Here is a 16,162-nt window from a genome sequence, read left to right on the forward strand (position 1 = left end):
GTTTATATCTTTAAAAATAATTAAAATTTTATGTTTTTTCCAATAAATTAACATCCCCTTAAATTCAAACAAAAATTAAAAACTATTTTAAAAATATATATTACAAAACATATATATTCTATCTTTTTTTCTTTTTCTTTTTCAAATAGCTATAAATATTCTATAACAACACACTTGAATTACTTATATATTCCAAAATCTAAATATGAATATGAGTATAAAAGTTATTTTAAAAATTAGAAACATTCATATTTTATAAAAATTAGTGTTATATAAATTATTATTTTTAGTATTATTCAAATTATCATTTATATATTTTGATAAATTATAAAAGTTAGTGTTACATACTTTCTTTATAGTATTATTCAAATTATTAGTTATATATTTTAATAATTAAATTTTTAAATTTTTAATATTAATATTATATTTTATATAATGAAAATTGTTCAATTTTGGTTGAGTATTATATATCTCTATGTTGTTTTATAATATTGTGTGAGTATTATATATCTCTATATTAATGTTTTTTAATATTGTGTGAATATTCTTATTTATTTAGATGGATTTGGTGATTTAGAGCGTATAGATGACTTATTTAGTAATTGATTGGAAAGGTAAAAAATATATTTAAGCAAAATGTGGATTAGTAAAATATTGATATTTGAATAATAGAGAGAATTTCTTTTTTAAAACAATATTTTTTTAATATTTAATAATATTTAAAATGATATATTAAAAATATATATATGAAAAAATATTACATTTTCTATTAATGTCTGAAAGTAATAAAGGATTTTTAGAAGACACGAATTGACTAGTAAGATCTATTATAATTTGGGAAGGCATGACTTATTTCCATTCTAATTCCTTCTATTAGCTAATAGTAATTCTATTTATTTTTTATAGATAAAGAGTTAAGATTACTATTATATATTATTTAAGTTGTAAAATTGTAAATTTAAATATATGATTTTTAGTAATATTTAATAAATAAATAAATTAATTAAATGCAATAGTTACATATTTTATTTAATAAAAATTCAATTTATTTATAATGAAATATTTATCAAATAACATATATTATATAAATTGAATAAGTGAAAGAATGGTTTGAAAAACATAAAATAACTCACCACCAATCATAATTTTAATCACTATTTAATATTGTAATACTTATAAAATTAAGAGAAAAACTTGAAATTTAAAATAATAAAATATGAATATTTCTAATTTTCAAAATAACTTTTATACATATATTTATGTTTAGATTTTGGATTTGAATTCAAGACTTAAATTATCTTTAGTGTTATAGTATATGTTGTTATAAAATATTTATGGTTATTTAAGACAGAAACAAAATTTAAAATTATAGAATATAAATGTTTTGTTATATATATAGTTTTTAATTTTTGTTTGAATTTAAAATCTTACACATTATCATTTAACATTACAATTTATTTATTATTGCTGTAGATGGGAGGAGATATTAAGTTATTGAAAAAAACATAAAATTTTAATTTTTAAAAAAGATATAAACTTAAAATAAAATATATTAGAATCACTTAAAAATATTAGTGTAGCATATATATATATATGAGACAACTTAATATACAGATTCAAATTTTAATTTATTATAATATATATTATAAAACTTACCTTCTAAAAAACAAGTTTATATGAAAACTCAGTACATGATAGAATGTGGATTTAATTTTTTAAAGTTAATAAAAAAACATTGGATGGTGCAACAACCTGTCTGTGATTTAAAACTGATTTAAATGTTTTAAGTTTACTGACAAGACAACCCATACTGACCGAGGTAAGGATGATGGCAACATGTGATGGTATGTCATGGCATCCAGCCAGGACGAAGGACGAAAGCATGGAGTGGAGGGGCCAGGCCGGTGCCGTATGGGCATGACATTAGTTTTCAGGGGAGCTGTTTGACATTATTAGTCCGTGCTGCCGCGGTGTATTTTAATTGTCACAGCTTCGAACTTTGGGTAAATTACAACCAACCACGTTGCAAGGCGATAACTTTGGTGGAGACAATTTACCAAGGATTTCTCGGCTATTTATCTCTACGCTTTGTTACCCGTTTCACCACCATATTCCCTTTTTTCCACCAGAGGGCTTTTCTAACATAACAACTCCCTCTTCCTCTCCCTCTATTGTTGATTTATTTGTGTGCTTTTCCTGCAGAGCATCAATTTTCTGTTAATGGCTTCCACTTCGACATCTGGTCGAGGGGAACAAAATCACGATCCATTTTTGATATTTCAACCCCCCAAGAATATGATAAAATACCCCTTGCCTGCAAAACAGTTCGATGTGTTCATCAACCATAGAGGCCCAGATGTTAAATCAACTCTGGCTCGGCGGCTCTATGATTCTTTAGAGAAAGCAGGGATCCGGGCATATCTAGATTGTGAAGAGACTGTACTGGGAGATTATTTCCCTTCGGCTATAAAGAATGCTATATACTCTGCCAGAGTACACATAGCCATCTTATCGCCGCAATATGCAGAGTCTGCTTGGTGCTTAGCTGAGCTTGCTTTGATGTTTCAAACAAAAGCCAGAATTATTCCCCTGTTTTACGATGTTGACCCTTCAGACTTCCGCCACGTCACAGGAGGAGTAGCAGAGGCATTTTCCAAACACGAAGAGAATGGCAGATATCCGAATCATGACATTCAACAGTGGAAGGATTGCCTGCAGAATGTTTCAGGGGTCATGGGCTACCAACTCAATGGAGAGAATGAGTAAGGCATCATATTGTGCTTTCCATCTATATATTTTTTCGTAACCCTTTTTTCTCTAGAATGGTTCAGTTAGTCTAAAAATGTTTTGTTTTCATTATTTTAGCATTTATGCTTCAACGTGGAGAAAGTATTAGTTGCAAGTCTAAACGTTTAATAGTGAAATTAACTCTTTAAAGGGACTTTCTCTTGGAAGGTTGAGGAGATTATTTTGAACTTTCTTTTTGGCCTGGAATGGAATAAAATCTGTGTAACTAGACAAGGCCGGGGCTTCGGGTTTGGAGAATTTCAGATTTTTAAAGTTGGCGTGGAGATTTATTTTCCCCTCAAAAAATCGTGGATTCATCTTTTTTTATTTTAAATTTTCCAAATTCAGTCCTTGCAAAGTATTTTGAATTGTTCCTTTATAATGAGGACTCAAGTTTTGTTCGCAGATTTATGGGTTGGTTTGGACAGCTTATACTTGTTTCATTTGAATATATTTCATTCATATTTGGAAAGGTTTAGTTGGGGTTTTTTGCCCTTTAGCAATGGCTCCAGCCTCCTCTCTTTCCGTTTAAGCTCTTAAGCTATTTAGAGGGGACTGGTGTCGTTTCTAAATTCCTTCCGCTGTTTTGTGGGGTAAGCACAAGACTTTTTTGAGGGATTTAGTTCGATTTCAAATGAAATTGCCTTGATTTTTCCTTTCGGCCAGCGTTAAACTGCCTTTCGATCTGACTTCCAAATATTTTAGCATTGGTATTGCTAGCTTTTGGCTCCTTATATAGTTGTTCATTTGAACTTACAGGTCTTGCTTTCTCTTGGTTGCACTGGATTGCTGGTTGGAAGTTTTTTTATAGTTTTCAAGATGAAGTGGAAATTGTTGGGTAAGGTTAGGTTTCTAATGCAGTTGCTATGTTTTTTTTCTTATGGAAATAAGGAGATTTTAGATTTTATTGGCCAAATATGTTTTTTTTCCTATGGAAATAGGGAGATTTTAGATTTTGTTGGTCAAATTTGTAAGTGTCCAAACGCGTCTAAGTGTATATTCCTAATGTTATTGGTTCACTTATTTTGACTAACTGTAGAAGCTCAACTTTTTTAGTAAATAGAAATAAGTTTTTTTTAAAGAGATGGAAAATAGTTTGGGGAGCCATTTTGTTTTTTTGCAATAAGCAGTCACTCATCTTTTCCTCTACCAACAATAGTTAAAATAGCTCCACTAAACAATAGTTGCTCATACTAGCAGTAGCCAGTTCATTTTTTTTAGTACAATTTGTGGAGCTTGTGACCTCACCCACCACCAGTCATGGGTATTGACCTTTGTTGCTTAATTTTAAGCAATGTTTTAAAATATTTTTAAATAAAAAATTTAATCATTTCTGTTGTAAATAATTATGGAACAAAATTGTAGGCAAATAAAAAGGACCCGCAGAAAATATGGTGAAGACATGTGTTTCTTTTTTCAATAAGCAACAATTGCTTATTCCTAGCCCCCCTTTTTTTCCCTAGAGTTTATTTTCATTTGCTAAAAAATAAATGCTCCACAAAAATGGGAAAAGATTCTAAAATTTCTTTGGAACACTCTAATGATTAAATTTAAGGCAGTAGTATTGGGATATGGGGTAGATTATCCTTTTAGACAATTTAAAATGTCCATAAGAATATTTAAGTGTTTAAATTTCAGCACAAAACAAACTTGAGCAGTCTCGTAGGAACACAAGGTAAGGGTTTGAATCTTGCTTCAAGCTGCTTATTTTATCTTTAATTGTATTTTAAATAAAATTAGTAACCCATTTTTTGACATAAAAGTGACAGTTGAAAGAAGGTAATAAGAAATGAGGGAAACAAATTTGTGAAACTAGATTAATTTTTTTCAATAATATATGTTTAATTTCAGTTTATAAATTATAGTCTACTAAAATGGAAAAGTAATCAAATCTATCTTTTTCCACACTCCTTTTGCTTAAAATTAAGCAAAAACAATGTCTAAACAACCTTATGAAAACATGGGGTTAAATATATATTTAAGAGTAAAAGATTATCTTAACAAAACAGTTGTTAATATATTAAAATTATGATCTTATTGAATGAAGCTTGCTGAAACATCTCAATGAAAATTTCTTAAGATTATTTAAACAGAAACCATGAAATTTCAACAGTATGATCCTTCCAAAAGTATATTTAATTTTTTAATGTCAAATATACCAAAGAACCACTTGTGAAGAAACCCCTTTTATTATACCTTTGATTGTGTGGGTTTCTTACTATTCTTATGCTACATTTCAAAAATATTAAACAAAATTAGATTATTTGATCGACATTATTATTCCAACTATTCAAGTTAGATTTGTCCTTGAAACAGGTTCCTAAAATAGATTTTGAAAAAGATTTTGGAGGAGATTCTGTTGTTTTGTTTCTGTTGCCTGTTTCCATCATTAGTAATAAGCTCATTTAAATTGTATTTCTCTTTCTATTTTGCCTATTTTCAGCGATCCAAGTAAGTTGTGTGATGATGTCGTGTCTACCGTTGTTAAAGAGAAACAAAAGAGAAAACTCCCGTTTCAAGTGGCAAAATATGCTGTTGGACTTGATGAACTTGTGAAAGATTTCCACAGCCGTTGCCAAATAAATGGGCAGATGAGAGACAAAATAATTGGCATCTATGGAATGGGAGGGTCTGGCAAGACCACTCTTGCAAAAGAATTATTCAATCGCAAATGTTCAGAATTTAGTGGATCAACTATTCTGTTTGATGTACAGGAAAATGATGAGAAAGGTGAGTTGACTGCCCTGCAAAACATGCTTCTCAAATACCTGTTTCCTCAAAACCATGATCCATTTTGTAATATAGAACAAGGAATTGTGTATATCAAGGATTGCCTTCTAAAGTATCCAGAATCGAAGTTCCTTGTAGTTCTAGATAATGTTGATAATCTGAAGCAGTTAGATGCCCTAATACCCATAAATGCCCTTAATAGCAAGAGTTTAGTGATTGTCACAACTCGTAACAAGAGGCTTCTTAAACAGGCGGGAGTGAGAGTTAGTTATGAGATGAAAGAAATGAATCCAGAACATAGCAGAGAGCTGTTTTGCTGGCATGCGTTTCATAGGCAATCTTGTAAACGTGAATTTGACAATTTGGTAAAGAGCTTTGTAAAAGTGTGTGGAGGATTACCCCTTGCTCTTCAAGTAATGGGCGGACATGTTTTTGGTAGTGACAAGGCATACTGGAAGTTACAATTAGGTGTTTTTAAAAAAGTACTACACAATGACATAAAGAAGAAACTTAAAATAAGCTTTGATGCTCTTGAAGAGGATCAAAAGCAGATCTTTATGGATATAGCGTGTTTTTTCATTGGAGGAGATACGAGGAGGGCCATAGGTATTTGGAAGGCTTCAGGGTGGAGAGCCGAACATGCACTTCAGACCCTCAAAGACAAATGCCTCGTTGAAGAGCAAGCACGTTTTGGTCTATATGACCGCATGGTCCATCCGATACATTCCGAAATGGCATTTCATCAAGAGCCAACTTTTATTTTGAAAATGCATGACCACCTGCGCGATCTGGGCAGGGAAATGGCAGATAATGAAATGAGTCGTCCTCGGCGGTCGTGGCGTCCTGAAGATCTTGTATGTTCTTTTTGCGGTTTTAAATTAAAGGTTCATTTTCTTTAAGCTGTTAGAACATTTACGTGTAACTTAAAATGAACATTTTCTAACTATCCAGATGCAGAATATGAAGGGATTGCAAAGCATTCTCACGGAGCCCGTAGTATCTAGTTTCAGATGTTCCGGTTATGTTGAGGAGTCCGGTCTTCATATGGCATATTTTTTGGAGAGTTCAAAGACATCAACTGATCATCTACAATTGCTTCAATTTCAATTTAATTCCAGCGATCAATGCATACCTGAATGGATTCCTCTTCACATTCTGCATGGTTTAAGAGTTGAAGGACCATTGCATGCGAGATTGTGGGAAAGGCTATACGAGGTATATGCTTTTTCTTATTCAAAACTTACATTTTAGCAGCGTCAACAAATATTTTGTTCTTTTAAGACTTTCTATCATTCAGAAACAACACTTTGAAACAAACTGTTTGTAATTTCCAGGTCCCACTCAAGTTGAAAGAGCTATATTACTGCTTTAAGGGTCATTATTTCCCAGGCTCCACCCAACAGGTGTTCATGACAGATTTAAACGAACTGGTGCGTTCGTTTGGAATGTTAAAACATCTGGAAAGTCTGCATTTAGAATTTGTATCGGAGATCTTACATTGGAATACTGAATGGGATTGCTTGCTAGAATCTATAAGTAAACTGGCAAATCTGCAAACTTTAGAGTTGACATCCTTTAAGGTAAAAGGAAAATGTGCTTTAAGCAACATGGCAGATGAAACCGATGGTCGATTTGGTATGGGAAGCCTTCAGGCTATGACTCTGTGTAATATATTCGGAACAAGGGAGGTCTCAATTCATGGAAAATTCTGTCCCACCCTTAAATGTCTCAAGCTTTATTCTATGAAAGATCTCATTAAAGTGGATTTATCGAGTGTAACCACACTGGAAAGTTTGGTGCTCTTGAAATGTGAAGAATTGGGAAAAGTATTGTGCAATAATCTGATAGAAATTGAAATGTTCCGTATAAAATTATGTCCGGTTATCAAAGAGTTGCCAAATTTTGGGCATGTCAGTTGTCTGAAGAGGATCTATATTAGCCGTTGTCAGAACCTGCAGGATGTATCAGCCATAAAAGAGTTGGAGGGATTGAAAAGGATCTGGATTGCTCATTGTCCAGAGCTGAAGAGTATAAAAGCTATTGAACAATTGAAGGGATTGAACAGAATCTGGATTGAGGAGTGCCCACAGCTGCAAGCTGTAATTTGTCTTGAGGAATTAAAAGAGTTGAAGAGAATCTTTATTGGGCATTGTTCAGGGCTGCAGAATATACAAGGCATTGCATTTTTAGGACACCTGAAGAGTATTATCATTGTTCAATGTCGGAAGCTGCGGCATATACCAGGTATTGAAGAATTGACAGGACTGAAGGAGATGATTATTGCAGATTCTCCTATAATAAATTGCGTTGGAAAGTTGCAGGTATCAAACCCACACACGTGTAGTTGCTCATTACTTGTCCATTAGTTGAGTCCTTTTAATTTTAAAATTGTTTTGAATGCTCCGTAAATAATATATGGAGAGCACTGTGATTTCAGGGACTGCCGTCGGAGCTTACAATTCTCGTGGGGAAATCGGCTATGTCAGATGAAGATGGATTGCCAAGGAGATTGCCCATGGCAGATGTTTTCTGTGAACGACCTTGTAGTTTCCCGAGTAGATTCAGGAGGGAAGAAGTAGAGGAGAAGATCCATTCGTTTCATAAAACCCGCCATACCTTCAGTACATTCATATCTTGCGCTATGCTCTATGGGGTTCCTTGCATAGGTAGCGACATCTGTAATGGGACAAAAATCACGCTTGAGCGGTATCCTTGCTTAAGACCAATATCTCTCTCTTTGAAAAGTAAAGGGATGTTATATGCGTGTGTGGTTAATGAAAGAAAGTTCTCGAAATATGACTCCTGGATGCCATCTTGTCGTTTAGAAAGGGCGGTTTTAATGGGGGTGAAGGAAGGCGAAGAAAGGAAAACTCTCCCCATCTTGCAAAGCTTATTTGCTCAACTATTCGTGGATAATCCAGATCAGTATTATGAAGATCCTCATGATTCATGTGAACCACATGACTGCGAGCAGGATTATCTTGACGGAATGGACGAGATTGAGTTTGACGATTTGGCTGAGTATGTAGATGACGATGATGAAGAATATGATGGCGATCGGGCCGATGGTGACGAGGAAGAGCATGAGGATAATGTGTCTTAGTTCCAATTCAAAAATTTGCAATTGTAATAAAAGACTTTATTGAGTAGTACTTGTATATGAACTAATATAATATTACTGTAGACTTATCCAATGTTCCGGTGCAATGAAAGTCCCCGTCTTGAAGAATAATAGTGAACATGTAGATGTTAGCCTTTGTACAAGAAGGAAAAGTTTTTGTAATATTTTTGTGCAAAATAGAATGTTGTTTTTTATAAGATATTAAAAATAAATCTAATTCAACATAACTAGCTTATATATATATATATATATATATATATATGTCAAGAGTCATCCTTCTTGAGGCACCTATTTTATTCAAATCTTATGATTCTTTTTGTGTGGGGTAGGATTTAAATAAAATAGGTGCATTGAGAAGGATGACTCTCAGCATATATATATATAAGCTAGTAGTAGTAGCAATGAATGATGGAAGACATTTTTGAAGAAATATCGATGATAATAATTTTATTTAAGTTTGCATTACCTGATGAAAATCTTAAATATATGTTGTGTTTTAGTTGTAGAACTTGAGTGCATGATTGATTTTCTTTAATTTAGTATAATGTTACTATTTTATTTTATTTGATATTTATGTGTTCTTTAGTTAGGGTTAAGAATAGGGTCATGGATAGGGATATAGGTTGCCTTAACATCATGAATACCATTAGGGTTACAATTAGACTTAGGTTTAAAAATAGAGCTAGGGTTAGGATTAAGTTAGAGTGAGGTGTTTCCCTAACATAATTGTTATGAAAGTAGTTAGACTTATATTTAGGGTTAGGGTTTAGTTTAAGGTTAGAAGTAGGGTTATGGTTACACTTAGCATCAAGCATATGGTTAAGGTTATAGTTAGACTTAGGGGAAAGGTTTATGTTTAGTAGTTGAGTTATGTATTGGTTTAGAGTTAAACTTATGATTATAGGGATAGCGTTAGGGTTATGGTTAAACTTATTATTATAAGTGAAGGTTTAGGAATAGGATTATGGTTAGGACCATGATTAGTCATAAGAATTAGGGTTATATTCATAGTTATAGTTTAGGACACATTTATGATAAGGTAAATGATATGATTACAATTAGGCTTATAGTTATGAGTAGAGTTAGGGCTAGGGTTTTAGCTTAGATTTATAGTTATAGTTGGGTGACCAATAAAAGTTAGGTATATTCTCATGACTATAGGTATGTAAGGGATAGGAGTAGGACTATGATTAGAGTTGGAGGTAAGGTTACAAATAGGATTATAGTTAGGGTTAGGTTTAGACTTACAAACCTCTCTCTCTCTCTCTCTCTCTCTCTCTCTCTCTCTCACACACACACACACACACACACACACACACACACATGCACGTGCACACTATTGGTTAACAGTTTGTCCCTCTTGTTAACTTGGCTTTACCTTGACTCTAGATGCCCAGAATGTGAGGAAACAAAAGAATGTCACCAACAAATGGGTCAACATATGTGTTATATCATTGCCCTTTGAATTATAAGGTATAACTCTCTTATATGCATTATAAGCAATAAATTTTGTTTTTAATATATCATTGGGATGGGGGGTATGCTCTTAACCTGAAAGTAGAAGAGGATAAACTAGGATGCTCATAACTAAAAACACCCTAGGCATAAATAGATTTGGGCAACCTGTAACACCCAATGGAATCGATATCACAAGCTACTTAAAAGCCCTTTTAATACTACTCCTAATCTAATATGAATGAACATTAGTCCTACTAAAATGCAATCTAGGGAGCGAGCATAGATGCACATGAAAGATGAAATGGTATCCACCATGACTAATAACCCTTTACTAAAATGGAATCTAGTAAGATATCCTCAGTTTCAAATACATCTGTCCTACAATCCCATAGAGACTACTTTACTATGCATGGTTAGCTCAGCTAGAGGAGACAATCAACAAAACATTGGAAATATTGATCCTAAATGAAATTAAGACCACACCAAATCTAGTTGCAGATATCAATCAAATCCTCTATTTCATACAACCTCTCGATTCTCACTTAGTATCTGGAAATATAGGGGGAGAAGTTGCATAAAATTATCAATTCTTTCTATTAACTTAGAAAATTACATATATAGGCCCCCTCTTAGGGTTCTTGGCTAGTTACAAATTCATCAATTACATTAATAGAGCACTTGAATTGCTCAAATTTCCAATAGTCAACAATTAAAATTCAATGCATCAGAGAAATAAAACATAAATGATTAAAAACTCTTAGAATGATTCATATTCTTCTTTGATATGTTAGCACCAAATTCATATAATTTCAATCTCAACGGTCACTGCAGGTTTGAATTATCATCATCGATCTTGAATCAATGATCACAATTAAAACATAATAAACCTTCCTTTATTTTTCCTTTATGATTTCCTCTGTGAGTCTTCTTCTGATGCAATGATGCAATTAATGACTTTTGCTAATTCGCCGTGCTAACTTTGGGTTTCATTTAACCACCATCAACCATGCAACTATTTAGTATTTGAATGCCTTGGGTTACTTTTCGCAATTTCATAGCCTAAAACCTTTAACTTCTTGATTACCTGAAATAATGTGACTATTTAGTTTAAAGTTTAGCTCTTAACACTTTCGTCGGATCGCAACTTAAAATGTATCGAATGCTTCTTAGCTAGCGACCTTGCAAAAACTATTCACCTTAACTGCTACTGTCTCTTGCATTATCACAACCTTAACTTCAAGTTACCCTTAACTGTCAGCAACCATGCGATCTTCAATTTTCACTATGTCATGACACTAACCTCAAGTCATCTTTAGCCCATTGTAACCATGTGACTAATCGCTTTTCATTGCTTTGCAGCTTGGACTTGAATGTTAACATTAACCTAAGCGATGTTGCGATCATTGCCTAAATTAACTGCCATAGTTCTTCACATCTTTGCAATAGTATCTTCAAGTACGCTTTAACCGTGTGTGACTTTATAAAAATTGTTTGGTTTAACTATTTCTTTTTATCACAATTTTGCAGCTTAAACCCTTAACTCGCTTTTAACCCATGCGATGTCATAAATACCTGCTTTCACTCTTTCATGACCTTAACCTTGAGTTAACTTTATTCACTTGCAATAATGTGGTTGTTCAATATTTGAATACCCCGGGTTACTTTTTGTAGCTTCACCACTTTAAGTTAAGGTTAACTTTAATTGCTTGCGACCATGCAACCTTAAGCCTTTGGCTACATCATGGCCTTAACCATAGGTTACTCTTAACCATCTACAATGATGTGATCATTTTGTTTTCGCTCTATTGTTGTCTTAACTCTAGGTTTCTTCTAACCACTCACGACCATGTGATCAATGACTTTTCACTCCATCGTGACAGTAACCTCAGATCATCTTTAACCCCCTACGACCATGTGAACAATGGTTTTTGCTACTTTTCCATGTTAATTCTGGGTTACCTTTAATCACCATCGAACATGCGATAAGCGTTGATCTGCTAAGATCTAGTGGTTGGGAAGATACATCTCTAAGGGCCATTATAATTCCATCTTAAAATGCCAGTCATCAATCTGGTCTTCATCTGACGATCTGAATTTTATCTCTGATCCATTTGACTTGTCAACTTTACAATGCAGATGCGCAAATTAAATATAATCCATCGATTGGATTTCAAAGAAAGTCACACCACCTTTGACCGAATTCTTTCATCATTTCTGAGAACTATTTTGCTTCTCCTACATTTGATTTGACTTCTCTGGTTTTCATGATGTCCCTATGATCAATACCTTGGTCTTGAGCTTCGATCCAAATGCTTTAGTCACCCTCTGTTCTAAATGTATTGTGATCTCTTCTTTTAGATGTATCATGCCTTCAATAAATTACTTGATCATAGAGTTAGGGTTTCTGAACAACTTTTTTCTCATCTAGGAAATGCATAAACTTATCCTCCTTTCCCTAATCACCTAATATGAATGAATGCATTGGATTTCTTTTGAATGCCCACCTAGGTGTACACAAAGGAATAGATGAGAATAGAAGTTCCCTAAAGGCAATCTAGACACACACATGACATCACATTGACTCAACCCTAATTCTAGAAGTTTGAAAAATATAGGGGACTAAAATCATGGCAACACATACACATCCATTTCTACTCCCTCTAGATATGCCTCCATTCACACTCTCCCCCTTTCAACCCCCACCAAACACCCCCCCCCCCCCCCCCCCCCCCGCCCCTCTTCTTTCTCTATATATACACCCCTTAGTCACCCTCTCTATCCCTATCTACAAGCTATCTTTCTATTAAGAATGTAATAGGATCCCTCAAAACTCTCTCTAGATATGCCCCCTAAATACTCCGCCCCCTCTCTCTCCATTCTCATTATCTATAGAAATGCCCCTAATGACCTTCTCTCTCTCTCTCTCTCTCTCTCTCTCTCACACACACACACACACACACACACACACACATCATTATCTTGAGGATTTACATTATCATTAGTATAATGGTTTCTACTCTCTCTAGTTATCCTCCCTAATATATATATATATATATATATATATATATATATATATATATATGGGGGGTCACAATTCCATGGAAGTGAAATCCACAGAATTGTACTTCTCAGAAACGGGTACCTAATTTTCTTAGAATTGGGTACTCATTTCTAAAATCGCACTTCGAGGACCCGAGCTACAATTCAAATATCAGGTACCTGATTTTTGAAAAGTAGATTGGGTGCCTGAACCACTTAAAAATATAGTGCCCAATACCTTTACAAATTGGGTACTCAATTTTTTTAAAATCAGGTACTCGATTTGTAAGAGTTACAAATACCCATTTTTATGCGTTTTGGGGTCATTTTCACCATTTGGAAAACAAGAGCCCAATTTGAGAGCAATACAAGAGACCCTTTTTTACCTCTACCAACTGCCCCCTACTACTATTTTTTGACATACTAGGTATTTTAATTTGTTTTGTACTATTTTACTTAATTATTTTCAATTTTGTGTTTTATATGTACGTCAATTTTTTATTTTTTTCAATTTTAATATACGTAAAATTGTAAATTTACATTTTTTTAATTAAGGAAAATAGGTTTTGAAGGGTGCCTGAAACCCTGTACAAATCTTAGGATTTTAAATAAGCACAAAACCAAAGATGGAACCAGTTACCCTTCAGGAAAGGAGGTAACCATGGTGACAAAACCTATCATCAACAAAAAGGAGCCAAAGAATCCAACAATGGGCTCCAACACCTAAACCCAGGCATAGCAAGGGAGCTCATGATTTGCCCTTTGATTTAGAGACTCCCTTGCTCAACTTGAGAATCATATCTAGTGGAGGAAGAGAAGGCTTAGATTTCTTTCTTTTTATTACAATCCATCCCTCCTCCACTCCTACTGCCTCACCAAGCCAATCCCCAGAAGAAGTAGAGAGGAGGCTAGGAGAAATAGAAGCACCCAATAGATCAATCTCCCTAGGAGAAATCGAAGAAGACATGCCCCCACTAGGACTAGGGAAAGCAACCAAGTCAGGGACAGGATCTAGATCCAAAGGCTGGACATCCACAACATCCAATGTCCCCGAAGAATCGATAGCTCGAGAACTAGCCACAGGGGAAGAGCCATCCTTAGGAAAAGACCAGGGGAAGAGCCATCCTCAAGATCGGACTTGTGCACCAAATAGTGCTCGGAGGAGACCCCATGCCACCAAGAAGGAGGACACCTCAACTTGTTCTTCACAGAAAAGCAACAAGTAGCCAAGTGACCTGTCAAATGACACTTCCTACTGCGGAAGGGGATACCTTTGTAATCTAGTCTTAGAGTCCAAGAGCCTAGTGAAGAGGCCAAGTAGATATGCTCAAGGAGGCCCTTTGAGACATCTAACTCAACAAGAATACATGCACAAGTTGAATGGAGAATATCAAAAGTAGCCGAGTCCACAAACAAAAAAATTCCAATAGCATTCCCCACAGATTCCAAAACAGAGTCAAGCTAGAGATGCATAGGAAGATTTAGAAGCTTAACCCAAATAGGATCCTTGTTGAAGGACTCCATCAATGGGTCAACGTCCATATGCCACGGTTTGGCCATGAGAGGGAAATGACCTTGCCATGAGAAAGAACTAGATAGAATAGACTTTCGGTCCTTAGTAGATGCAAACTTAACAATGAAGAATCCTTTAGCAATTAGGAAGATTTGAACGCCATTGTCTATGAGTGGTTCCCAATGCTTAGAGATCCATCCATTAAGAATAGAAAAAGAGGGCTAAAAACCTTAGAATTAGAAGATAGCAGCTAAGGCAGAGAACTCCTCTACCATAGAAAAAATTTCATTATCAATATTTTGGTCTAAAACAACCCTAGCAAGGCTAGAGAAACTCACCAAAAAGGCCTCTTGGGAACAAGAAGGCCTAAAATAGAGACTTGTAGGAGGAAAAACATCATACAACCCAACCTCAAAAGTGGCCACATTAGCATATGAAATAGGTGGGGCTAAAGCAACAAGAACACAGATGCCATCAGGAGAAGGCACAAAACTAGCTCCGGCCACAGCAGTAGCAGGGACGAAGAGAGAACTGACGTCACTAGGAGAGGGTGTGAGGGAAGCCCTATCCCCCCCCCCCCCCCCCCCCCCCAAACAACATCGTCCGCTACAGTAGGCCCTGAAGGCAATGAAGGAAAATCTGCAATGTCAAGCACAGAGGCAGAAACAGGAAAGTCCACTATGCGCGCAAGGAGGTTTGAAAAATTTCAAGAGCAGGAAGCCATAGTGATTCGAATAGTTCTAATTATCACTTTCATATGTAAATTTACATTGTTAATGAGTATTATTTTAGATTTTTTAAATGTATTTAATTTAGGTATTTATTACAATTTTGAATGATTAGATTAGATGTAAATTCATTGTTTAAACATGTAATTACAAATAAATATTGATTTCAAATAACTAGTGATTAATTATCTAGATTAGTTTGTAAATCATATAAAAAAGAAATTATTTAAACTAACTATAACCTTGATCTAACCATATAGTTTTGTACAATAAATCCCTAAACATATAACTAAGTATTTAATTACGTAACACCCTGCCAAGGGATCCAAACACAAAACTTAGTATTTAATGATTTTACTTATTGTATTGCACTTTGTTTCATGGATTGAAAATGGATGATGTAAACTATTTTAAAAATGTACATTCTTTCAACCTTTCATACCCTATGACATGTAGAGTGGATGGTTGTGCATTTTGAATTAATTTGCCAAGTGGCATTTAGAACAAATGTATATTATTTAAATGGATTGAACTCAAGTAGTTATTCTTTCATGTGGATGTTTTATTTATTTTACTTCTAGTACTTATAATTATTTAAACATGAAATGTAAATGTGCTCATTAAGGAATGTAATCTCTTATGTTTTTTTATGTAAATTATTGTACATGTTATTGCTTGCTTAGTAAAACTTTATATTAGCTCTTTGGATCCCTTGGTTGGGCATCATTTAGGATTAACTATAATCCCAATTTTACCAAAACTCTAATCATAACCCTTACTATCATC

At 34.2% G+C, this 16,162-nt stretch overlaps 1 protein-coding gene across 4 annotated transcripts; it reads left to right on the plus strand.

Moving 5' to 3' along the window:
- Positions 1-2,005: 2,005 nt before the first annotated feature.
- LOC149541554 (disease resistance protein Roq1-like) lies at positions 2,006-8,749 on the plus strand. 4 transcript variants are annotated; one of them, XM_089796768.1, is made up of 6 exons: positions 2,006-2,762; positions 3,547-3,625; positions 5,231-6,371; positions 6,469-6,732; positions 6,852-7,838; positions 7,955-8,749. In XM_089796768.1, the coding sequence occupies exons 1-6, from the start codon at positions 2,669-2,671 to the stop codon at positions 8,618-8,620; spliced, it is 3,231 nt and encodes a 1,076-aa protein (XP_089652894.1). In that variant the 5' UTR covers positions 2,006-2,668; the 3' UTR covers positions 8,621-8,749. The 4 variants fall into 4 exon arrangements, with proteins under 4 accessions (XP_089652894.1, XP_089652895.1, XP_089652892.1 ...); XM_089796769.1 differs by having other exon boundaries at positions 6,475-6,732; XM_089796766.1 differs by lacking the exon at positions 3,547-3,625 and having other exon boundaries at positions 2,101-2,762.
- Positions 8,750-16,162: the final 7,413 nt, after the last annotated feature.

The sequence above is a fragment of the Cupressus sempervirens genome, chromosome 8 (genome assembly GCF_028749045.1).
Source record: "Cupressus sempervirens isolate cs-2001-9-10 chromosome 8, ASM2874904v1, whole genome shotgun sequence".
In the NCBI taxonomy this organism is placed as follows: Eukaryota; Viridiplantae; Streptophyta; class Pinopsida; order Cupressales; family Cupressaceae; genus Cupressus; species Cupressus sempervirens.